The 26,689-nt window shown below is 43.4% G+C and overlaps 2 protein-coding genes across 17 annotated transcripts in view; one reads left to right on the plus strand and one right to left on the minus strand.

The window, feature by feature from the left end:
* The window catches only part of LOC131236707 (phospholipase SGR2), a 50,081-nt gene extending 40,664 nt beyond the window's left edge, over positions 1 to 9,417 (minus strand). For 9 of the 16 annotated variants that reach the window (XR_009166849.1, XR_009166845.1, XR_009166848.1 and 6 more), the window contains exons 1-7: positions 8,450 to 9,417; positions 7,829 to 7,929; positions 7,177 to 7,368; positions 6,829 to 6,984; positions 4,301 to 4,372; positions 4,067 to 4,219; positions 2,905 to 2,955 (exon numbers count right to left, since the gene is read on the minus strand). Coding sequence is in view for 10 of the 16 variants with exons in the window: in XM_058234081.1 (XP_058090064.1) it covers positions 2,905 to 2,955; positions 4,067 to 4,219; positions 4,301 to 4,372; positions 6,829 to 6,984; positions 7,177 to 7,368; positions 7,829 to 7,929; positions 8,450 to 8,732 (1,008 nt within the window). In the remaining 6 variants the exon portion in view is untranslated. The remainder of the gene's footprint in view (positions 1 to 2,904; positions 2,956 to 4,066; positions 4,220 to 4,300; positions 4,373 to 6,828; positions 6,985 to 7,176; positions 7,369 to 7,828; positions 7,930 to 8,449) is intronic. The other 7 variants (XM_058234077.1, XM_058234078.1, XM_058234074.1 and 4 more) reach the window with 5 other exon arrangements.
* A 12,114-nt stretch (positions 9,418 to 21,531) lies between these two features.
* Positions 21,532 to 23,402, plus strand: LOC131224454 (uncharacterized). Its single transcript, XM_058219884.1, has 4 exons — positions 21,532 to 21,999; positions 22,188 to 22,344; positions 22,448 to 22,570; positions 22,615 to 23,402. The coding sequence occupies exons 1-4, from the start codon at positions 21,532 to 21,534 to the stop codon at positions 23,400 to 23,402; spliced, it is 1,536 nt and encodes a 511-aa protein (XP_058075867.1).
* The last annotated feature ends 3,287 nt before the right edge of the window (positions 23,403 to 26,689 follow it).

The raw sequence follows: 26,689 nt of genomic DNA on the forward strand, positions 1-26,689 counted from the left end.
ACTCATGGTGTGCAGTAACGGCCGTTACGTAAAGCATTATGGTCACTTTTTTATCGAAAAACCAAACCCCGAAAACTTGTATCCGCCCTGTCATGGACTGTTACAGAGCCATTACGGCCTTTACAGGTGGCATAACAGGCTGTAACGGCCTTTACGATTCATTTTTTTTTTCCGTAATGGCTATTATGACCTTTACGATCCCGTAACATGTAACGGTTTCCACTATTACCTTTACATAACAGCCTTTATAGTCCCATAACAGCCATTACAGCACACAACAAGGTAATGGTGGCAACCGTTACACGTTACAAGGTCGTAATGGCCATTATGGAAAAAAAAAAAAAAAAAAAAAAAGAACCCGTAACAACTATTACGGGGCAGTTACAGGTTTTTTGTTTTTTTCCAATAATTAAAATAAAATAAATAAATAAATAAAAAGAGTAATGACCATTACAGCCCATATCGTAAAAGATAACGGTAGTGGCCATTACGGCCACCATTACAGAATAGCTTGACAAAGCTGCTTTGATCAAGGTAATTCTCCCCCCAAGAGATAAATACCTGCTCTTCCATCTGGATAACTTAGCTTTTACTTTTTTGATAACTCTATCTCAAAGGTGCTTTGGTGGCGTAACAATACAAATAGGGAGGCCAAGGTATGAGGTAGGAAAAGAGCCAACCCGACACCTGAAAAACCTTTGCAAGCCGACCCAACTCCTCCTTGGGAATTCTTATCCTCAAGGTTTCTCTCTTTAAAACATTGACTCTCAAACCCGACGCCACTTTAAAACATTTAATGATCTTCCTTACATTGACCAGCATATTGTCCTCAACTTTGCTAAAAATAATCGTATCATCAACAAACTTCAAGTGAGAAATCCGAAGACCTCCCATCCCCACCTCAAAACCTTTGAATAAGCCAACTTCCCAACCTTTACCAAGCATCCTACTCAAAAATTCACCACCACAAAAAGATAAGGGGAAAGTAGATCCCCCTAACAAAGGCCTCTCGATGCATCGAAAAAACCTTTAGGAGACCCGTTAACCACGAATGATAACTTAGCCGAGTGAATGCAAGATCTAATCCAACTTTTCCACTAAACCCCACATCCCAAACTATCTAGCGTATAATCCAAAAGAGTCCCACTCTACATGGCCATAGGCCTTTTCAATAGCTAACTTGCAAACCATCCCCTTTTTTTCCTTTCCCTATGGTACGCATTAATACATTCATTCGCCACAAGTGCACAATCGACCATCTGCCTTCCTTCGATGAAAGCATTTTGGGTCTTGAATGTAACACCAGATAAAACCTTTTGGAATTTGGTTAGTAGAATCTTAGTGAAAATTTTATAGGGACTTCCTATCAAACTTATAGGTCTAAAATCCTTTAAACTCTCAGCACCTTCCTTAGGAACAATAGCAATAAAACAGTTCCCCAACTCTGTTGCAAACCGACCTCCCCTAAAAAATTCCTTGACAAATAGCACCACATCTTCACTCATCACGCTCCAAAACTCTTGGAAGAAAGCCAAACAGAAGCCATCTGGGCCCAACACTTTATCACGACCAAGATCGAACACCGCCAATTTGACTTTACTCACTTGAATCGGTCTTTCCAAATCTTCTGCCTCCAAGAGGGATAGGCGATTGAAGGTCAAGTTGTTTAGGCGCGGTCTTGACCAACCACCACTATATAAGAGATCCCTATAATAGTTAACAATAACGTCGCAAACTTGCTCCGTCAACTCTAGACCCATTCACCATCACGCTATGTACATGGTTCGCTCTAGCTTGAGTACTAGCAATGCTATGGAAAAAGCTTGCTATTCTTGTCCCCTTCTTTTAACCATGCCGCTCTAGAATGCTACTTTCATTTAATTTTGTCTTCCTTTAGACCTCTTGTTGTATTCAACCATAGGAGACTCCCTTGCCACCCTATCGTCATCTGATAATTCCCCTCTGTCCTCCTTGATATCACAGAGAATCTCGTCCAGCTCCTCCTCCCTTTTGCTCCACACCTCTCTCCTCCACACAATGATTTTTCTTCTGTTTAAAGGGAATATGTAAAGATAGTCCCAAATAGCTACACAAGGCTATGATGACAATGATGATGAAATGGCATGCTTGATTGTGGAACTCTAATATTATTATTGGGCTTCTTATTTGTCCAGATTGTGGAACTTATCTTTGGTTTTCATGAAATTTGGGGTACCGCCTCTAAGTTCAAGCATTTTGTTTACTCATGTTAGCAGAGAAGCTAATGAAGTTGCCACCTCGCTTGCAAGAGAAGGGGTTAGCCACTAGGTTATTTGTTCTTTCCTCATTTCTTGATTTTTCTCCTTTTCTTTTATCAATAAAGAGGTACATTAATTCTAAAAAGTAATGAGATGGTGAGCGACGCCTAGCCTGTCTACAGGAACACGAGTTAAAATATGAGATTGGGCTAGTGTAGCAAGAAGAGGAAAATGGACGAATATTTTACAAGAATTTTGAAATTTAATGCCATCGATGTTCAAATTATCCAAAAGTTTACTGATTTGATCGTTACAAAAGTGAATACCCAAATATATGCTTAAAAGGAAAAGAGTTCGTTCTAAATAAATATGTACACTAACAGCAAAAATAAAAGACAGCTTAAAACATTATTTGACCCATTCTGAATTCTCCATGCATCTTGACAAGTAAAGCATAATCATATTAAAGTTGACAGACAAATAGAATTTTTTTTGAAAGGTACAGACAAATAGAAATAGGGGAGGATGATTCATAAAATAAATATTAAAAAAAAATAAAGTAGAAATAAAAGACTCAACAGCTTCAATAGATCACATTGAAGATAAAAAAGAAATCACATGAACCAGTTAGCTAATGAATATTAGTAGTCAATGCCAAAGCGCAAACCTGGGAACAGTAATCATCCATTTCCTCCTCTTTCTGTTGCCGTAATTCATCCTGAAAAAACAAGATGATTGTCTGAGGGAAGGATGATTAATATTCAATGGACAACTGACGGTCTCGAGCAACAAGTACTCAGGTGAATTTGATACATGTAAAAAGCCTCCACAATTTCAAACAGCATCCTGTAAGATGCTTGCACAAAAATTGCACAAAATAAATAATTCCATTTTTATCTAAAACTTACCAAAGCCCATTCAATAAAACTATCAGGATGGATTCTAAACCTAAACACAGCAAACAATTTCTAACATAGAAAGCTGGAATCTCCTAGTTCTTTTTCAAGAATGAAAAGATGCTTCTAGCTCTTAAAAAGGTGGAAACCACAAGGGAGCAGGACAGAGTTGAATAATTGAAAAAGAAACAAAAAGAAAATAAATATTGGGTAGGTTTCAATTCGTCAAGTTCTACAATCTTATGTTTTGTCCTTCTGGGGCTGGATTTTTCTGTTCTGTCCTTTCCTTGTTTTTTTGGAAGATTGGGGCTGGAATAAATTTGATTCCCAGGAAACCCAAATAAACACACAACACAAACTGTTCCCCTTCTGTAGTAACACTTGTCAAATTCAAATTTGTACCTAACAACTGTGTTGGCCGTTTAGGGCGCATTTGGCTGCACCAAATATCTTGAAATATCATAACATTTCATGATTAGTCAGTCTATTTTGGTGCAAAATTTCATGGCATTTCATGAAATTTGATGCAATCAAACATGCCCTTAATCTATTTATGCACCAGAAACTCTTTATGAAACAATAGAATAAGCTGGCCTAGGGTCATTTCAGGAAGAGTCCATCTTACTTCTCTGATCTTCAAAAAAAATAGTTATTTGCCAAGTTGGATGCATATGTTTTGAATAGGAACTCAAGACTGGAAAAGGAGGACATTAAGTAATTAATAGAAGGAGTGGGGGCGAATGAATAAATCAAGAGCACAAATAATCCCAAGTGGATGCATAGAATAGCACCAATTTTGAAGTCGAACCGAAGATCCCGTGTTACAATGTAAGGTGATTGTCGGAAATATTATTTTAGCCATGCATAACATAGAGAAAAAGGAACATACATATGCTCATGGAAAAAAAAGTCATCCTACAGCAGAAAACAAACCTGGGTTGGTTTTAAAGATCCAGATGTAGAAAATCCACGCCTCACTTTAACCCGATTTCCTCTCAAACCAATAACATTAGAAAATCCAGAGGTATCAACGCCCAACCATGCCTCCCAAGTATCATCTTCTCCTGTGAAAAGAGCATGCAAACCCTAAACGGGCCCAAATGCCTTCAGCAACAGCAACATTGTAATTAATAGACTTATCCGTCATCTCAAGAGAAACACATATACCTGGGTAGTGCCTTGTAAATCAATACGGGCAGCAAATAGCCCCGATGGTTGAAATGTCCTACGATGCCAAACCTGGGTATCCATCATTTAAGAATCAGACCACTTAAATGGCCATCATTTAATAAATCTCCATCACTTAAAAAAAATAATAATAATAAATAAATAAAATTAAACTATGAGATTTTCAGACATCCCATCATCACAGCCTCATCCCAACAATTTGTTGTCAGCTAAACTATGAGATTTTTAGCGAGCACGAAGAATAATACTATTGATACTCAGAAAGTATAAAAAAATGTCTTAAAAGAAATCAGAATAAAAAGAAATTTGAAATAATTGACTTGCAGGTGGGGAAAGAACCCCTCAACACAGTTGGTCCCTAGATACTAAGTTCCAAAACCACACTCCCTTCCATCCATGCTTCAAACTGTTGTTGAGAGAGGGCAAGGGTAAATTTAGTGCAGAAGTATAATAAAATGTGGTCTATGACCCATATTTCAGATCATAGACTTTGTCCATCCATAGTGGATCCAACATGGTAGTCCCTTAATCCATGCTAGGAGATCAGAATCATGGCACGCACATCATATCCAGTAGCATTTCCATGAGCACAAGCACATAATTAGGGGCAATTGCCAATGCGTTCAGATTCCAGAACCTTGTAAGAAGCATCATACCACATCTCCACATAATAAAAGGTAGCATGTCTGTTCATTACATCCACTTCATGCCTGGTAAAAGTCTATGAGATCCATGGTGCTCATTATGAGGGCCCTTTTCAGGAAGTTGCTAATCAATTGGGTAGAAAGGGAGAAGGATGAATGATCTTGTGAGAGAAAAGGCAAACATTCATTTCATCGGTACTCTCTTTGGAAGAAAATCCTTTCTCCGAGAGTTGAAGGATTTTGTTGGTGTTTTAAGAATGTAAAAATATGGACCATAGCCCTCACCAGTGACAGTAGTCACACTCACAAATAGAGTTGCAGCTTAGGTTGGGTCAAGATGAACCAGATTGGCCCAACCCAAACTTCATGTCAAGGTGGATTGAGGTTAGGCTTGGGGACCCAACCTGAACCTGACTTCATATGTAGTACATAGCATAAGAGCTATGACTACCATGCATGATATAAATGTAAAATCATGGCTATATGAAAAATAGGGTTCGTGATTGGAACCATCCATGCTTTGGACTCTACGCTATATAGGGTTCATGATCCTTCTTTTTTTTCTTCTAATGAACTATATGGTTCATGATCAGAGTTGTCCATGCATAGAAAATATAGTTCATGATCTGAACCGACTTGGGTCCACATCTTGATTGGTCCGATGATCAGAAACATCCAAACTAACGATTAAGGTCAATGCAATTCTCTAATGGCCAAACTAACGAGAATATGGATGGATACAATCATGGGAACATTGACAATGCAATTCTCTAATTGCCAAACTAATGAGAATATGGATGGATACAATCATGGGACCATCACAGCATGTCGGCCTCATTAGGTGGCAACACACACTGAATCAGTGGACCTTGAGGCGCGTTCAGAAGCAAAACAAACTCATGCGATGTGGAGAATTCGCTATTCAATGAGCACCCTCATGTTAGGGGGCAGAACACGTGTCAAAGATCCATTTAATGGGTGGTAGGTTTTCTATGACATAGACTTCATGTTATTGGTGATGGGTGGTGGAGTTATTATTTATGACTTGTTTTGTCTTTCGAATGGAATCTCTAGACATTAGTGAGTTTTTTTAATCTATATTTTTTTATTTAATTTGTTTACGACTGATGATTGCAAACTTTATTTTGCTAATGTTACTTTGGTAGTTACATGTATTACTTTAGTAGTATTATTTGATGGTGAGATGTTTCAGTTGATGTGTTTGTTTATTAGTTGCACATGTTAACCCGACCCAACCCTATCTAACTAGACCCAAACAGAATTACTTTGGGTTGAGTATTCAATAACTTGGGTTGGCTAGCTTGGTTGGGTCTAGGGTAGGGTTGGGCCTTGGGCCGACTCACCAACTCTTGAGGTTTGTTGGACTGGGATTGACACTCAACCTGACCAACCCGCCTGAGTTGGACCCTCAGTCACTCACAGGGGCCACTTAGGTGAAGTTAGTGATGATGATCCACCATCACTCAGGTCATTAACAGTGGCTTCTGCCATGCCCTCTCAGCAGCAGCAAACTCACAATCAAAGCACTGTTTGTTTGTTTGTTTGCTTTTTTCTTTTTCTTTTTGAGAAGTAATAAATTTAATTCAAAAAAAAAAAAAGATTCAAAACCAACTGGCTTCCAAGTGTGCTATGTAAATCACATGCATGAAAGTGTGAATTTAAAGTTATGAGGGGAAAAAGCTATACACTGCATGGGAGAATATTGTAAACAATAGCTAGCTGGGATAAGGCTCTAATGGTTATGACAATGACAACAATGATAAGACGGTATGGGAGAAATATTGATGATATACAGGCAGGACATGACAAATAGAAGATGGTAGACATTTTGCTCCATCATACCTGACTTCGGTATGCAAACTCCAATTGCTCAGCAATATCTTCACGCATGGGAAGCCAGTCGAGACCATTTTTACGAGCAAACCAGTGACCCCTTAAGACACGTCGGTTTTCCCCATTCCAATAAACAGGAAAGCAGTGTCGCTTAGCCAAATCTACCTGCAGTTGCCGATTGCTTCAGTTTCAGAAAGAATTAACCTCTAAGGGCCTGTTTGACGCCTAAAAATGAGTTCATTTCATTTTAGTTGATCATAAATTTAGAGATCACATGTTGGTTATCAAGATTATATTTAATAATTACCAAACAGAAATATGATCTATGATACATAATTATGATGTCAGCATAAGTACCTCATAGAGTCCTCCCTTAACAGGGACACCAACTCTCTCTTCGTCATATAATTGAGTTGATTTATTAGCTTCAGAAGAAGTCGATTTTGGTTGCGCATCTGAAGTAACACCAGAATTCGTATTAGAACCACTTGGACCTTCACTGCACTCTGCATACTCTTTCCACCAGACAGAAAGCAGTTCTTCCTCCCTCTATAGAGATACACAGTCAACAAATGAAATGAGATACTGCTGTCTACTCTGCTTGATTTATAAAGTACTTCATGCCATGCATGTCCAGAACTCAACGAGAAACCTTGAACTCATCCAATCATTCAAGAACAGATAACAATTTAAATCATATGCCAATGCATTCAGAAATGCAATGCTTAGTCCTACTTCCATATACACGTGCTCAAGCTTCCAACCGAAGTAAATACATGGTAGTCAAATGACAATATCAATATCAGGTATACATATATGAAATGCATTTTGGCATAACAGTAAAATTGAAACTGGTCATGAACAGAAAGCATGACATCCATGACAGCATGCACATGTAAAAAACTTTCACTTGGCCTAACCATGTGATAATGTATCTAGCCATAACAAGACCTCATGAACAATCCCAAAAACCAACATGAACACCTCAAAAATAGCAAGTGGGTGCAACCTGCAAGAAGGAAGCTTCTAACGCAAGAGAATCTCTCATACTGAAACGAAAATACTTGCTCTTTCCAACTATCTCTGCTCGAGGAATTGAGGCTGCCAGCTCTGTACAAATTTAGCAGAAAGCCATCAGGATATAAAGATAGAATTACTATGTGAAGCTCAATCAAAAGAAGCAGCACCTTTTTTTTTCTTTCAACCCATCAATTGTACAGGTGGGGCACACCTGTGGGTAAAAACTATTCATCTGGTGTGTCCTGTCATGGAACGGGCCCTGCCCCAATATCATCTCTCTCAGATTATCCTAGCCACCCAATTGGTAGTTGCAAGTGGACTATACAGCCAACCATTCTCATTAATCAGACGTGTGGATAATCCAATCGGAAGACTTTGGAGTATCTCCCATCAAAGATGGGGTCCAACATAGATCACTAAAAGGTGGCCACCAATTTCAAGTTTTTCAGTTCAACCAAGTCATGGAGCACAAAAAGCCAGAGACAGACAGACAGAGATAGATAGATTGATAGACAGACATAGAGAGAGAGAGAGAGAGAGAGAGAGAGAGAGAGAGAGAGAGAGAGAGAGAAGGTAGTCTCGTAGCACAATTACAGGTCGCAGAACTCACCATTCTCAGCGAGAGGGACTTTGCAGAAATACCACCGAATGTCCTCCCCATCTAACGAGCTCTTTGTCTGCGCAAGATATTTCTGTCGACCTTTACACTGCTCAATCACATCCTCCAACCTAGCAATGTTTGTAGGCGTGTTTTTTAATAACTCTGACAATGCCTCTTCAGCAGGAAAAGAACCCGCCCCTTCTGAAACTGCAACAATAGCTTCCCCCTGGCATTCTCCGTCATTTTTACCCATACTAGACGAGACGCCAGAGTTTGCCTCGGAATTCTCCATACAGACGATTCTGAAGCACTTTCATGCAGAATTGGAGCGGAAGAACTTGGCAGCCACTCTATAAATTGGCGAATACGATGAACTGAAATCCACTCCAGGTGAAATTTGTGTCAATTCTGTCTTACCCAAATGAGAATTGGAGATTCTACAAAAACCCAAATTTCAGTAGACTTTGGAAGATTTCTGCAACAGCCCAGATTTTAAAAATAGCTAAAGAGCGACCCAAATGTGACATGTGGAGATACTTACCAAACAAAGCTCACTTGGTGTTTTTCAAATCGAATAAAAAGGCACTGGGAATGCCAGTTAGAATGGAATTTGCAATAAATTCCGCAAAAAGCCAAATGAGAGAACAGCCGAAGACCGATCCAGAAGCAGGCGTTCAGAAATTTTATTAGCCGCGAGAAAATGGTGGGTGCGCTTCTGATCGAAGAAATGAAGGACTTAGAACGGAGATTTGATTAAATTTTTTGACGAATTTTGCGAAACCCAAACGGAAAAGAAAAGTTACAGCGAGATTCCAAAACCATCTACGTAAAAGAATCAAAAGCCTTTTGGAATCGAAGAAAACAAACCAAGAACCCAAATTTCAGTGAGTTCTTTCAAGGATTTGGAAATCTCGACGAAGAAAGAAGAAGGTCGGTGAAGGGAGAGAGAGAGAGAGCGAGGTGTCGCGTGGAATGTCTGGTAAAACAGCTGCGCGAGAGCGTGCCAGATGAACGGCGGTTAGGTTGAACGGAGCTGGCTCGCGCGCGTGAGTTTGAAGCTTTTCCTCGCGTGACGATCGCCAGCATAGCCGATGTGTGGGGGGAGCGGATTAGGTGCGGCCCTTAACGTGGGGCCCACCTGGACGTATGTTTTCTATATCCACGCCGTCCATCCGTTTTTCATATCATTTTAGGCATGACCCAAAAATGAAGAAGATCCAAATCTGAGGTGGACCATACCATAAAAACAGTAGTGACTGACCATTAAAAGCGTGTTGTAGGCCACGAAAGTTTTGGATCAAGATGATATTTGTTTTTTCCATTTATCCAAATTTTTGTGACTTTATCCATAGGTTGGATAGCAAATAAACATGAGGGAGACGTTACTGTAGACCCTGAGAAGTTTTTAACGGTGGGGCATTCAATCACCCACTGTTTCTTCTAGTATGGTTCCCCTGAGATTTGGATCTGATTCAGTTTTAAGTTCATTCACTAAAATGATCTATAAAAATGTATGAACAGTGTGGATATAGCATACATACATCAATGTGGCCCCACTTTAAGGGTGCACCTTCGTCGATGAGGCGGGGCCTTCTTGGATATGAGGCGGGGGCCGCAATGCACGTGGTCCGCGATCAGGTGCGAAAAACAGCTGGATTGCTCGGAAAAGATCAGGAAATTTTAGTGTGACGTGTGTTTATGTTTAATGTGAAACGTTGATCTTGCGATTCCCTCGTCTGCTTGGGGCCCAACTGATATGCTGACACGTTTCTTGGATGGACCCACAGGGTGAATGACACTGATCGATTTCACAAAATCTACCAGGTTGGAACTGACTCGGATTGCGAATAACCCTGCCAGTCTCGTGCTCAGAGCAGGCTGAGGTTCTAGGGGCCACCAAAATGTATGGATTTATTCACACTGTCCATCTACGTTTCCATATCATTTTATGGAACGAGTCAAATGAGGGACGCCGATTAGCTACTGACAGGTTTAGCAGTGAGAGTAGCCACTGAAGTGACGTCACCAACTTCTGTGGCCCCACCTTGAGGTATGTTTTGTATCAACATGGTCCATCCATATGGAGAGATCATATTAGAGCATGATCCAAAGAATTATTTAGATTCAAAGATCCAGTGGACCCCACTTAAGGAAAACAGTGAGGAGAGTGATGGTCACCATTGAAAAGTTTTAAGGGCAGCAAAAGTTTTAGATCAAGTTTATATTTGTGTTTTCCTTTATTTTGTGTCTATGTTCTCTTGTAAATAAGTTGGATTTCAAATAACCATTGTGGTGGGCGTTAGGAAGGTTTTAACACTAGACGTCACTCTCCCCACTGTTTTCTGTGGTGGGTTCACTATTACTCTTGATCTGCCTCATTCATTGTCCCCTGCACTAAAATAATCTCGTCAAATGGATGGACGGTGTGGATATAACACGTATATCTTGGTGGTCTCCATGTAACCCAGTGATGTCACTTCAATGGTGAGTCTAGCTGCTAAACCTGCTGGTAGCTAATCAGCGTCCAAAAATAAGGTAGATAAAGGCTCAAGTGGACCACACCACGGGAAGCAGGGGTTATTACCCACTGGCTACTGCAGGAAACTTCTTAGGCCCCAACCTAATGGTAATTTGTCATCCAACCTGTTCACAACGTCCTGTGTTCCAATGATGCTTGAATCAACCTCATTTTTGGGATTGAATTCTAAACTAATATGATAAAATGGATGGACACAATGGATAAACCAATACGTCACGGTGGGACCTTCAGAGGCCCTGTCTGTTCCGGGCAGGGCTAGTACCCAATCCGCGTGCAAATGGAACCAGGGACGCCAGAAATACTTCCATCACACGCGAGGGGTGTGCTGCACCTGCCCGGATAGACTCGGTCCAAGTAGGGGCTCAATGGGGCCCACCATGATGAATGAGTTTTATCCGTGCCTTTCATCTATTTTTCCAATAGACCAGTGCTAAGGGAAAAACAAATATTAGATGATCAAAACTTCTGTAGCACCAAGCTCCCAAGAAGTTTTTAATGGCGTGCGTTGAATCATCACGTGGTCCACTTAGGCCTTGCATCTGCCTATTTTTGGAGACAGCGTGAGTAAAAGTCATTCGTCACGGGGGTCCACAGAGCCCTTGCCTGGGAAACGTATTGGCTACTCCCCCTGTGGTCAGTGATCTGTAGGCCCCACCATGATGTATTTGTTTCATCCATGCCGTCCATCTATTTTTTTAGATCATTTAATGATATAAAGCTAAAAATGATGTATATCCCAATTTAAATTGGATCACATTACAGGAAAAAGTGTTGAATGAGTGTCGACAGTTAAAAACCGTTTGGGGCCATAAAAGTTTTGGATCAAGCTGATTTTTTATTTTTCCCATCATCTAGGCCTGTATGACCTAATCAACAGATTAGATGTCAAATAAACAGTACAGTGGGCCTTAGGAGGATTTTAATGGTGGATATCCAATCAATATTGTTTTCCTGTGGTGTGGTTAATCTGAGATTTATATCTCTCTCATTTTTAGAATTAAGCCCTTAAATGATATTTTAAAATGGATAAATGGAATGTATAAAACACATATATGGTGGTGGAGCCCACAGAGCACCGACCACCAGCCACGGGGCTGGTGGCAGGGGGAGTAGCCAATCCGTTTCCCCTTGCCTGGGCCGAGTTAGGGGCAGGAGATAATCCACTTTCGTTTCCCCCGTGTCTAACATGCGTTGACGGTTAGTTGGCAGTCGGTAGCATCTGTCAGTCCTGTTCGAGATGGGAGCGGGTTAGGCGCAGCCCGGGCCTCCCCTAAGACGGTGTGGCTTTTATCACGAGGCCACCTTTCAGTATTTATTTTATATCCATTTTAAGGCGGAGAATGAAAAAGATTCAAATATCAAGTCAACCATAAAATTAAACACCCCATCATAATATTTTGTTATATATATATATATATATATATATATATATATATATATATATATATATATGTGTGTGTGTGTGTGTGTGTGTGTGTGAAAAGGTACTATGCGCTCGACCTCACGATGAGCTCCCGTAAGGTTGAGCTATGTGGGCCCCACCGTGATGCGTGTCGACCATCAACACCGTGCATTTGATGGGTCCCCTCTAAATTATGGGATATCCCAAAAATCAGCTGTATACGGAACTCAAGTCGGCCATATCATCTAAAATCAGGTGAAGACACCGTTAAAACATATAAAAGCACTTGGTGGGGCCCACCTGAGTTTTGAATGTTGCTGAAACTTGGTCTGAATCCTTATTGAAGTGGGACACATATAATGGATGGGCTGGATTTGCAAACCACATCTCGTTGGGCCCAAAAAATGATTATAAATGTTTTAATGGTGCACGGCCCCTCCCCACTTTTAAACGTGACGTGGCCCAAACAAGTCACGGATTGACTTGATTTATGAGAGCTAGGCCCATGATAGAATGGTGCATTTGACTGATGGGGTAGATTTTCGAAACACATCGCGGTGGGGCCCACACAGCTCAACCTCATGGGACAGACTCGTGAGGTCGAGCGCATAGTACCTTTTCCCTATATATATATATATATATATATATATATATATAGAGAGAGAGAGAGAGAGAGAGAGAGAGAGAGAGAGAGAGAGAGTGTGTGTGTGTGTGTGTGTGTGTAGTGGTCTCCTACGCACCGTCCCTAGGATATTTTTGTACACACCAAGGTAGGCTTTCTTAGCCAGATGGACTAGGGTTGGCCCATTATGATGTATTCGTGAAATCCACCCCGACCATTAAGTCCGTGAGAGAAATTAAGCTGTGAGACTCCAACATCAAGTTGATATTTGATTCATGAGGGCTACTCGAAGGGAAACAGTGGGAGAGGGGGACGGCTACTGTTGACTTTGTACAGGGTCCACTGTGATGTTTATCTATAATTCTGTAACGCCCTGAAAATCGGGGGTCGAGTAAAAGTCCAACTCCCGAGTTCCAACGCATCACTTATGCAACATATTTAATGATGATTAAATGTTGTCTGTATTAATGCATAAAACATGAATAAAATTAAGCCAAACTAGCAAAACATAATCCACGGACAGTTGTAATACGCAAGCGGAAGACTAAAATAAATATGTATAACTTGATAAACTAGTTTAGGTCCTCAAAGTATATATGCATTGTCAGGTCAATAATTTTATATATTGTTTCAAAATACAAAATATAAAAAATGTAACAGTCCACTACAAGTATAACCCTGAAGCTCTGACGATTCAGAACGGTCTACGAGAACCCGCCTGAATACTTCATATATGAGAATGCATCCTCATCGTTCTTAAAGTCCGGCTCCGCCTCGCAGGCTACGCCATCATCTGAACCTACAACAGGGTCTGGTTGGTGTTCAAGACACCGTCCCGTAATGTGGGAGTGAGTGACCAACTCAGTGGAATAATAAAGCAAATGTTAACATGTTATTAATTCAGTCAAGCAGTAATGATAAAGCAATACAATCGAACATCCCTAAGTACTCTGATTAATGCAGAAATGGTATGTATAAATGATGCATGATTTTGCCTGCACTCCCTTAGCGATCTTCATCTAACGATCGCGCATATCAGTCACTTCCTCGTGCTCTCTACGCATCGCCAAACGGCACATGCAATGTGGTGCATGAATATGATTACCAAGTTCTTATTAGTCCTTTTCATACAACAAGATTGGGAAGCTAAGGTACCTCCCTTCTATCAATTCTCAAACGATGATCCATTCTAGGGTCGTCAATCCTAGTAAATCTCATACGATGTTACGGTTCTAGGTCACTGCAAAAGGCTCGTCACCTTATCAGTGCAGGCCTAGTGTACTCTTGTTGCTATGTAAGGGCTCGTCGCCTCTACACAGTCTTAGCGTACGCTCGAGGTCACTACAAAGGGCTCGTCACCTTATCAGTGTAGGCCGACAGCTCGAATACAGTGTCACATACCACCATATTCGGCTCACGAGACTGTGTTGCTCACTGGACACTACGGGGAGGCTCGTCACCCCAGCGTAAGCCGACAGCTCGACCACGGTATCCCATACTACCATGCCCGGCTCATGAGTCTTAGCGGATCGATGTATTAAGATTTAAAGAGATTTCACTGGTGAGTTTGGTACCCTAGATTTAAGCAGTAGCGTCCATACATGGTGAACATACATCGGGTCAATTGGGTTACTTGACGAGCTCGACTAGCACGAGCGCACATCGAATTGATCGACATGAAGTGCATGAGTACTCTGTATGGCCTAACCACTGTCGACAACCGAAGTACGGCTCGAGCTCATCGAACACGTCCTGTGGGCGAAAACAACCTCAGCCACCAAATCAAAACCTGTTACCGATTGCCTCGACATTTCATAGTCTCAACCACACTCAGTACCAATAAGAGTTCATGTGAGATAATCAAGCAGGAAGTAATTCAAATCCTACAACCATTTAAGCATTTTATGAAATACAATATAAACATGAATTCACACATATGTATTTCATAAGTAATCAGACAATATAATATAAGGTACATAGATGGATTTATACACATAGTTAAGGTAGTTGAGAACCTTATCTCAACGCCCATATACAATACAATTCACTAATTACTTGCTCATACCGACAATTTATCAAACACTTATACTACACCTATCGACATACATGACATATGTTGATTTTTTTAACATATACTTGGACAAATCCTTCCGACAAGGAGTTGTCATATACACCATCATCATGCACTTACATTCCATAGCCACGGTAAGTACAAATCATGATTTCATATTCATCCAGTTATTTCAACAAACACTTAAATTACACCCTTCAACATACATAATGTACATCGGTCATAACATGTATTTGGGTGGATCCTTTCGCTAAGGAGTTGTTACAAATGCAACTATCTCGTATCCAAGACAGATAATCATGGCAAACATGAATCCCAATTCTACATGCATTCAATCATTTCAACAAATACTTAAAATACACTAGTCAATATAGTTCATATATATCTGAGACGCGAAACAAACGACGCATTTGGCATGTGAAATAGCACCCACATCAGTAATAAACCATTAACCGACATTGAAAGCCTTGAAAACCATAACCAATATGTTTATAGTCCGCACCTTTCGCCAGTAGACTCGTAACAAACTCAGTTTTAAAGTTAAGTCTTTGTCTACGGCAGATTGGCAACCTATATCATAAATTAGGTTAGCTATTTCATAACTTAAACTATCTGAAACCCTAAAACAGATTAGGGTTAGGTTTTCTTACATAAGAACGGAATTGGAATCGCTTGTATAGCGATACAGGAGTGGTGGTTGAGTGCGTGGAATAGCAGGATCGAATCCCAGTAAGAATCTCTAACTTTCACTCTCACTTTCTCTCTTTTCTCTCCTCTCTCCCCTAGGGTTTCTCAAATTCATATGGGGTGAGAGAGAGAGGGTTTAAGGTCCTTATATAGGCCCAGGTTTGATGGGAATGGCCCCAGGGCCAAGGTATACTTAGGTTATATCCAAATACGGACTGTTCCGGTCTAATGGAGCACTTCTGGTAGCTCCTTTTCCACGTGCGATCGAACTTAAGCTCCCTGACCATGGATCTAGGTCATGCTGAGTTTTCGTTCTGATCGAATTTACAGATCAGCTGTGGTAGACCAGTTTCAGTTCAACGGTCACGATCACTCGATCAGGGCCACAAGTACATCGACATGTGTGGAATATTTCTCCTGATCTGAGGGTATATTTGGGTCAGATTCTGACGGTCTGAATCCTTATATTTGACCCGCAAGTGATACGACTCAGATTACTTAAATTTAAATTTTATTTCTAAATATTTTCACGTTTCTCACACACTTCGCTCTGGGCTCAAGTTATGCATCTTTAGACACAATTAGGACTTGATTTCCAAGGGGGTTGTCAAGTCCAATAATGCGGTCATATCTGTATAGTTTCGCGGTCATCAGACTTTTGATGTGCGGTTTAGGTCCGATACAGAGTTTTGGTGTGCTCCCGAGAGCAACCGGGTTTAAGGATGGATTCTAGATTTCAGGGTAATGTAGCGTCAATGATACTGCACGTTTTGGGTCTTGCAGATCATATTTAAAGTGATTAGTGCTAATTTCACAAGCACTCTAGTTTAGCACTTGCTAATATTACCTAATTTCTAAAGATTTTGGTCCTGGGTAATTTCTGCCTGAGGTGGTACTTGGGTCTTTGTATGGGTTTTTCCGAGACGTTACAAATTCATTCCAAACATTATCTACCTTATAAAAATTCATGTATGAGGACCAAATTTTATGCCCATAAGTGATTTATGTGAGCTACACCAAGTTAAAAGTTTGGATGGTGGACATCTCATGCATTGTTTGTGCATATGTGGTTAGCATAAATTATGAATGTCTTATGTTTGATCCATATGGCTATATTTTCCTCATGTACCATATGATTGGAGTTGATTTCACATGCACATCATGATTGGGCCATATCCAGCCCTCCCACCTTGTTTTCTCACCCGTCTCATGCATGTTGATTGCAAGTGGCAACCTATACTGGACTGTTGAAACTACAATGTGGGCCCACCATGATACATGCATGATCCAGATTGTCCATCCACTTTTCGATATCATTTAAGGGTATCAGACTAAACTTGAGTAAGATCCAATTCTCAGGTAGGCTATGTAAAAATCCAATGATATGCATCCTCTCCTACTTTTCCTCGGTGTGGCCCACTTAAATCATGAACCTGCATAGTTTATCAACTTTTTGGTTAACTTTTCATTACAAACTTAATCATCAAAATGGCTTTCATGAACGCATCACAACGAGACCTGACCCCAGCCCAGCATGTAAGCAAGCCTGCTTTGGTGCATATGAAAGTCTCCTGCGGGACGGTGCGCAGGAGACCACCACTCTATATGTGTGTGTGTCTGTGTGTGTGTCTGTGTGTGATTCCAATTATCATTGTTTGTTTCCTATGGTTTGGTCCATTTGAGAATTAGATCCGAAAGCTAGATGGATGGCGTGGATATAGAATACATACATGAATGTGGGCTCACGGTAAAGCCCCCGCCATCTTAGGAGCGGAGGGGCGCACTTAATATGCTCCCAATCAAGATGTGTAGAGGCAACCCTCAAGATGTGTAGCGGCAATCCTGTGTTTGGCTTTCAACAGCTGGGGTTGGGTTGGATCCTGTGCTGAGCTAATCAAGTTCAAGTCTTTCCCCATCGGGGTCCCTTCAGGTGTAGGTCTAATTCTTAATGCCCTAACCGGATTCAATGGGATTTGGGTACCCATCCGGGCCTTTAGATCTCGATTTGAAGTTGGGTTTAGAAAAGACGAGAGCATTTACATGGTTGGGTCCATCCAATAGATGAATTCGCTTACATTTGTATGGCTTAAGGAATCTCTTTAACATCGTCAATGTATATTAAATACATATTGTTATGGGAAAATCTGAGCAGAATTCAATAAAGGCCAACTTATAGAAGTAGATGAGTATAGCCTCGGCATAATAGCACTACATCCGAGCCAAACACACTTCTGAACTACGATTCCAAAACTAGGGTTATAGAAGAGAGCCAGATTAGACCACACTAATGTCTAGAGCTCTCATCCGAAGAACTACAACCTTGGGTCTGGAACTCTCATTCGAAGAACTACAACCCTGGGTTTGGAACTCTCATCCGAAGAACTATGGCCCTGGACCTCAGTTCTGAAGTCTGACATCGGTCCAGGACTCAGAAGAAGGCATCACACGTTCGACCCGTAGGCTAGAATCGAGAACTAGTACTCGGGGCTGATATGAGGCATCCGAGATCCAAACAAAACTAATTCACTCATGGGCTCGGAGGGTCGTGGGCTAAGGTCGACTCGGACGCATACGTTGCCGAGAATCATGCTAAAGGAATAACCCCAGTAAGAAATGATTGGAGAGTTGCCCTGTGCACAATCTAATGGTAACGGTCAATATCAGCGCACGCGCAGCGCCCGCTTGATGGAAGAGATCATGCCAAGATTGACGGCCACGTCCCCTTTGGTCTACAGGTATAAATAGGAAATGAATCCATTAGAACAGGCATGCAACATTTGGCTCTCTAACCCTCAGCTACACTACTTAGACCCAGATTCCTAGCCTGACTTTGGCATCGGAAGGTCTCCTGCTCTAGCCAGGGTCTCCTTTTTCCTTCTCTTGTATAGGCTCACAGGACTCGAAGCTAGCCGTCGCGGCACAGTTGGAGAAGCCAGATTTTTACATCAACATTTTGGCGCCGTCTGTGGAAAGTAACATAACGAAAAGACTTGATAGCCCAACAAGAAGATGGTTAGAGAAAAGAAGAAAGCGCTCCCAATAGCAACTATGGAACCAGAGCTAAACGGGCAACCACGCTCATCTTCATGGCTCCATGCTGAGTCAGCCCCAACGGGTCTGTCTCAACGGTCCCAAAACCGAGGAGGCAAATATAAAGCCTTGCAGAACCAGGTGCAAGTATTAACGGATGAGATCAATCGGATGAAGCAACAATAGGGGCAGCAGCCACCTCTCAACTAGGAAGAGGTCACCACAACAGCAGAGGAAGAGCCAACACTCATAAGCTTGTTGGCCAGAGCATCCCAAAACTTGTCTGCTTGAGCCTCGAACCCTCCACGAAACACAACGACTCAAGCCTAGACCTATGTATTTTTGACCTCAGCGTTAGCCTCGATCGACCTTCGTCGTGAATTGGAGAGGAGAAGAAAGGGGCAAAACGCCGGAGGTCGAGGCTACTCGAGAAACTGTTGCTGAAAACCGAGATCCATGGGAAGCCCAGCTTGATGAACTCTGAAACCAAATCAAGACTCTACAGCGGAACCAACAGGCCCCCGCTCCAACCGTAGTAGAAGCGATGATGGAAGAAACTAAACCTCCATTCACCAGTAATATTATGAGCCCGACAATGCCTCCAAGGTTCAGGATGCTCCCTATCATTCAGTACTGAGGATCCGGGGACCCGACAGAGCACGTGGAGTCTTATTGCTCGTGGATGCAAATTCAGTTAGCGTCGAGGCGATGATGTGTAGACCTTTCTCAATAACCCTCACTGGGGCCGCCAGGAATTGGTATCGATAGTTGAAGACGAGGTCGATCAGCACCTTCGCCGAGCTCAGTAGATCGTTCTTGACGCAATTCATAATCGGAAAGAAGAGTCAGAAACCATTAACCCACTTACTTACCCTCAAGCAAAAGAGCGAGAGTTGTTGAAAGACCACCTCTCGCTTCAACAAAGAGGCTTTGCAAGTGGATGAATACTCCGACAAGATGGCACTATCTGCAATGATCAACGGACTTAAGGAAGGGAGATTCCTCTTCTCGATAGGGAAGAAGCTGTCGACTACTCTTGGCGAGCTCATCAACCGCGCCTAGAAGTATACAAAAGCTAAAGAGTTCTTCAGCTCACGCAAGAGCAACCAAACCTCGAAGCAATTGTCTAAAGAGAAAAGGCGAAAGGATGAAGTGCCACAACAAGCAAACAAAAAGAGGTCGAACAACAATGCCTCCCAAGATCGGAGGCCGAGCAGGAGGCTCGAAAGCAAGTTCAGCTCGTACACTCCCCTTAACACGTCTTTGGAGCAAATCCTTCTGGATATCCAAGACCAGAGGCTACTGCATTGGCTAAGTTGCATGAAGACGAAGGCTGGACAACGGGATAAACGCAAGTATTGCCACTTCCATCGTGATCATGGGCACAACACCAGCGATTACGTCGACTTAAAGGAAGAAATTGAGACCCTCATTCGAAAGGGTCACTTGCGTCAATATGTGAAGGAAGAGAAATAAGCCCGGAAGGATGACCAGCCGAGCAGAGCTGCAGACAAAGTTACGGAGATCCGAACAATCTATGACGGTCCGTTCGGAGGCAGTGACTCGAAACGGGCTCGTAAAGCCTATTCCAGAAGCACCAACCCCAAGCACTACGTCTACTTCATCCAAGGAAAGATTTCCGAGTAAGTCCGTGCAGCCTTGCATTTACAGAGGACGACGCACCGGGAATTCAGCATCCCCATGACGATGCTTTGGCGATCGCGATAACGATAGCCAACCACAAGGTCTATTGCATCCTGGTCAACACCGGGAACTCGGCCGATATATTGTACTAGGAGGCGTTCGATAAAATGGGGATAAACAGGTCGCGTCTCCGACCTGTGAAGACACTGCTGCACGGATTCACGGGCGATAAGGTGACCTCTGAGGGCACGATTTCTCTCCCAATCAAAGCAGGAGAATGACAGAACCAGGTGACCCTGCTAGTGGACTTCCTAGTGATAAATGTACCCTCAGCCCACAACGTCATCATTGGGCGACCGTCCCTTAATGCCATGAGAGCGGTCATGTCCACATACCATTTGATGATGAAGTTCCCTGCCGAAGGAGGAGTCGGTTATGTCCGACGAGATCAGCGAGAAGCTCGGAGGTGCTATTCGATAACAGTTAGGAAGGGCTCAGCGAAGCAAACCCTCACAATAAATGCACTCGACCCTAGAGCAGACACTTCTGCGGAGAGTTCCCCCACTGAGGATTTAGAGATCATTCCACTCGATGACTTTGACCCGAGTAAAACGGTTCAGTTCGGATCGTCGTTGAATGCCGAGCAGCGAAGCAAGATGCTGACCTTCCTGCAACAGCACAAAGACGTCTTCACATGGTCTCACCAAGACATACTAGGTATCTCTCTGGAGGTCATGGTCCACAAGCTAAATGTAGACCCAGAACACAAGCTAGTGAAGCAAAAAAGGAGGACTTTTGAGCCTAAAAGGTCACGACAATAGCCGACGAGGTTTCTAAACTCCTCGGCACTGGTTTCATCGAAGAAGTCCATTACTTGGACTAGATCGCAAATGTGGTCCTTGTAAAGAAAGAAAATAGGAAATAGCGGGTTTGCGTGGATTATTGGGACTTGAATAAGGCGTGCCCCAAGGATAACTTCCTCCTACCTCGGATTGACCAGTTGGTTGACAGCATGGCTGGGCACGAGCTTCTCACTTTTATGATCGCATACTCTTGTTACAACTAGATAGCGATATATCCTCCAAATAGACAAAAGATGAGCTTTGTCACTGACAATGGGCTCTACTGTTACTGGGTCATGCACTTCGGCCTGAAGAACGCTGGTGCAACATACCAGAGGCTGGTTAACCAGATGTTTGCCCGACAGATCGGTCGAACCATGGAGGTCTACGTCGATGACATGCTCGTAAAGAGCGTCAAAGCATCCGACCACATCGCGGACCTCGGAAAGACCTTCTCGATCCTGCGAGAGTATCAAATAAAGCTGAACCCAACCAAGTGTGCCTTTGGTGTGGGATCGAGTAAATTTCTCAGTTTCCAAGTTAGTCAAAGGGATATTGAGGCAAATCCTGACAAGATTAGAGCTCTGCTCGACATGAGCTCGCCCCAGACAATGGAGGAGATCCAATGCTTCACTGGAAGAGTCGCCGCACTCGGTCGCTTTATATCCAGAGCCATCGACAAGTGTCTCCCCTTCTTCCAACAACTGAAGGGTCACAAGAAGGTAGAATGAACCTCTGACTGTGAGCAGGCCTTTCAGTGGTTGAAGCTATACCTAGGGTCCACGTCGTTGTTATCCAAGCTCGAAGAGGGAGAGCCCTTGTTTCTCTACTTGGCGGTTTACACCTCAGCTGTCAGCTCGGTACTTATCCGAGAAATTGAGAGCAAACAATGCCCTGTTTATTACACCAGCAAGGTTATGGTTCCAGCCAATACCAGATATCTAAGTATGGAGAAACTGGCCTTCAGTCTGGTCATCTCTACTCAGAGGTTGCGCTCATACTTCCAAGCACATTCCATTATCGTCCTCACAGATTCACCTTTCCGATAGGTGCTGCAGAAGCCAGAAGTGTCTGGGCGTCTAACCAAGTGGGCAGTGGAACTCGGAGAGTTCGATATTCAATATTGACCGAGGATTGCGATCAAAGGCCAAGCTGTGGCTCATTTCATAGCTAAATTCACTGCTTCTAGTCGTGGGATCGGAGACACCAATCCAGAGGCATCATCAAATTTGGAAGCAGCATTAGTCATTCCTCCAGCACCTCCTCTCCTCAAGAGCATCGAGGCAGAGGCAGGTGATAGATGGACCCTATTCGTAAATGGGTCATCTAATTCAAAGCGAGGAGGAGAGGGATCGTTCTAGTCGCGCCCGACGCGACCATCATTTTGTACGCGATCAGGCTCAGTTTCAAGGCATCTAACAATGTGGTAGAGTATGAAGCCCTATTGGCCATACTCAGACTAGCAGCTAATCTGGGAGTCCGGCTCCTTAATGTGCGGTGCGATTCCCAGCTTGTTGTGAATCAAGTATCTGTCGAGTACGAGGCCAAGGAAGCAAGGATAATAGCTTACTTGGTCAAAGTTCGAAAGTTGTCAGAGAAATTCAGGGACTGCGTCATCAGTCAAATACCGAGGGTTAAAAACTCTTTAGTCGATGCCCTCGCAAAGCTTGCCTCAACAACCGAGGGGCAAATCTCGAGGATCGTTCTAGTAGAGATTCTTGATAATCCGAGTATAAATCGAGCCGATCAAGAAATGGTCAATCCAGTGCAAGTGCCTACGACTTGGATGGATCCCATCGTCAGATACCTCACCACCGGCGAGGTCCCAGAAGATGGGCTGGAGGCTCAGCGTCTGAAAGTCAGGGCAACGCGTTATGTGATCCTGAATGACACATTGTACAAAAAAGGATACTCCCAGCCATACTTAAGATGCCTTCGTCTGGACGAAGCGAAGTACGTGATCCGAGAAGTCCACGAAGGAATCTGCGAAAATCATTCCGGTGGCTGTGCCTTGGCTCAGAAAGTACTTCACCAAGCGTACCTCTGGCCAACGATTCGAGAGGATTTCAAGAGCTTTGTTCAGAGATGCGACAAATGTCAAAGATTCGATGCCATCCCGAGGTAACCTACAGAAGATCTGACCCCCATGAGTGGACCATAGTCATTCACCCAGTGGGGGATCTACATCATCGGCCCTCTGCCTCGCGGAAAGGGGCAGACTAATGTCATAATTGTGGCAGACTACTTCACCAAATGGGTCGAAGCCTAGCGCCTGTGGCGAAGATCACCGAGCAGAAGGTGACGGACTTTATGTGGAAAAACATTATATGTCGATTTGGAATTCTGGGCACCATTATGTCCGATAATGGGAAGCAATTCAACAACGACAGGTTTATAGGCATGTGTCAAGGGCTCGGTATTGCCAACGCATACTCATTGCCTCGGCATCCGTAGTCCAATGGATAGGTAGAAGCTGTGAATAAAGTTACCAAGCATCATCTAAAAAAATTGAAAAAAGCCAAGGGCAACTAGGCCGAAGAGATCCCATTTGTCCTTTAGGCGTATCGGACCACGACTCAGTCATCTACGGGGGAAACCCCTTTCTCTCTGTCTTATGGCTCGGAGGCAGTCGTCCGAGATAGGGCTCTCCACTGCGCGAGTGAGGAACTATCAGGAGGAGCAGAATGACAAGTAGATCACGACAAACCTTGATTAACTTGAAGAAGTACGAGACATTGTCAAACTCCAAGTTGCATCTCAACATTAACAAGTTGCTCGTTTTTATAACTCTAGAGTCAAGACGAGGAGATTTCAACGAGGAGATCAGGTCCTTCGTCACGTATTCCAGAACACTACAGAACCCAGAGTAGGGTCCCTGGGACCGAACTGGGAGGGACCCTTCCGAGTGGTCGGCTCGGCTACGCTAGGATCATACCGCCTAGAAGACTTGGAGGGACGTCCGTTACCCCATCCCTGGAATGCCGAACACTTGAAGATCTACTACCTATGAAGGGGGAAAGCCATGTATGGGTCGGATATACTTGTCATCTCAGCTCTTAATAAAAGATTGTCTATTTTCTACTTTAGATTGTCTACTAAAGGATCACCTTGCCATCTGAGTATGCTACGAAGGATCGTTTCTCATGTGCAAGAATGAAATCCTTCGATGAACTGACCCCTTAAAGAAGAGGTCGGCTCGTCATTTGACAATTCGACAAATTCGATAAAAGCAATCCATCATCCAAAGAAATCATCATTCAGAAATTGAAAGTTAAAAGTTATAAAAGCATTCATTGTCTTTCACCAAAAAGAAAAAAGGAAAAACATATCATTCCCTCTGAGAAGAGGGATCAGCTGCTGAGCTGGGGAGTTGAGCATTGGGGGCCTCCTCGGCCTGGGCGGTAGCTGGAGCCTCTTCAACCTCGATGACAAGAGCTTCCTCGGCATTATTCGTGGCTTGGGAGTCAAGGTCAATATCGGGATGGAGACCCCGAACATCGGACAAGCATGCATTATAGGTGATATTGTAGGCATAGTAGTATAGCCAATCTAACTCCTTGGATCTTTCCGATGAAGTCTTGAATTCTTCAACCGCTACAGTAGCCTGCGATGCAACCGAGGCTTCAAGTTTAGCATGTTGCTTAGCCATGTCCTCGGCAACCTCACGCCTCGTCACCCCGACCTCAGCTAAAAGGCGTGCATTATCTGCCTCCACACGCTCGATGAGAGCCTTCAAACGCTCAATAAGGGCCTTCATGCTCGCCAGCTTGGACTCGGAAGCATCCAAGCGGGTTTGGAGCTCGTTGACCTCGCCCTGAAGCATCAGCTCCCTCAGTTGACCCTCCCCCACGATACCTTTTAACTTCTCCTACTCATCAGTCGAGGCCTTTAGAAGCCCTTCGAGCTCGGCCTTATCCTTCTCAAGATGAATCACCGCCCTCAGCTTATCCCAAACCGCAATAAACATCGGCAACGCTTGGAATAGTGCAGAGTTCGAAACTACAAGCAACAATTAGAGTCAACATATCCACTTCGAAAACTTACCGTATAACAGACCAAGGCGTAGTCATTGACAAATGAATCGGGAAAGCGGGAGAGGGTATTGGCAATGGATGCCTTAGGTGCATGTTTAGCCGCCCACTCGGTCAGCAGCGACATATGGTAATCGGGCGGGAACACCTCTGATCCCGAAGGAGTAGGATCAGCTGCTCTCCTCACGCTGCTAGCCTCAGAGGCTTGAGGCTTGGCCTTAGGTGTGGCGGTATTCCCGACTAGGGCGTCTATCCGGCCGGTCAGGAATTCAACCTCAGTGGCCGTGAGGCTGATGTTGACGTGGACAGGTTCACCAGAAGCTTCCCTATCTTGGAAGAGGCCCGCGTTGGCCGTCTCTCCGACTACCTCATTCTCAATCCCAAACAAATGAGACAGAATAGCTGGTTGAGCCTTGAGGGCTGAGGCCGGAGCTATTGCAGGCTCGACCGCAACTGAGACAGTCTCCACGGCGGGTGTGGTTCTTCTCTTTGTGGTTGTGGTTGTAATCTTTACCCTCGGCTCGGTAGCTATCACCACATCCATAGGAGGGCGCGACATCACCGGCCTCTTTTTTTGGAGCCCGATGCCTCAACCATACCTGTCCAAGAAGAGATCGACTCAGATACAACTACAAAGAGGATCATTAAAAGAAGAAGTCATGATGCTTACTCAGAGCGATGGGGTGGGATTTGAATCTGCAAAATCCAGACAACAAGATATTATCTGGACTGATAATATCGTGTTAGACACGTTGGTCTTCCTTGAGCACCCGAGCCCTAGCGATCTGGACTCTGAGGAAGGGAGTAATGTCAGGAATCCCTTTCGGGAAAACTGTAAGCAAAAAATAAGTCAGAACGGAGGACGAACTAGAGGCATGAAATACAGTACAAATCAAGAATGACTTGACCTGGATTGGAGAATTTGGTGAGAACCCGTAGGTTGCCAAGTTCAGCGTCGGGCACCTCCCACTCCCTCGAGGCCTAAAACGACTTGTCTTTCCAATCTTTATTGGAGGTAGGGAGTTTGGTTATCAGGCCCGGGGTGCAATGGGGCCTAGCTGAGAAATAGTACCAATACGGCTCAGACTTGTCGTGTTTGGCTTGGTACATAGCCAGGAACTCGTTTGGCGTCAGGGGTTGGTTCTTCAGCTGGTGCCAGAGAATGAAAGAGGAGACCAAAATTCGCAAGGCGTTCGGAGCCAACTGACTAGGAGCCAATTTCAAACTTGTGGTCACATCCCCTTTGGTGCACTGAAGGGCGCAGACGAATATTGTGATGTCCCCATCAGCAGGGACACCTGGGGTGTCAAGGGGAGAAGGAGCCCGAATATGCACCAAGTTAGGAATTTGGTACTCGGCGAGGAGATGAGCCATCTGAGAC

This window comes from Magnolia sinica, chromosome 2, assembly GCF_029962835.1.
Source record: "Magnolia sinica isolate HGM2019 chromosome 2, MsV1, whole genome shotgun sequence".
NCBI classification, from domain to species: Eukaryota; Viridiplantae; Streptophyta; class Magnoliopsida; order Magnoliales; family Magnoliaceae; genus Magnolia; species Magnolia sinica.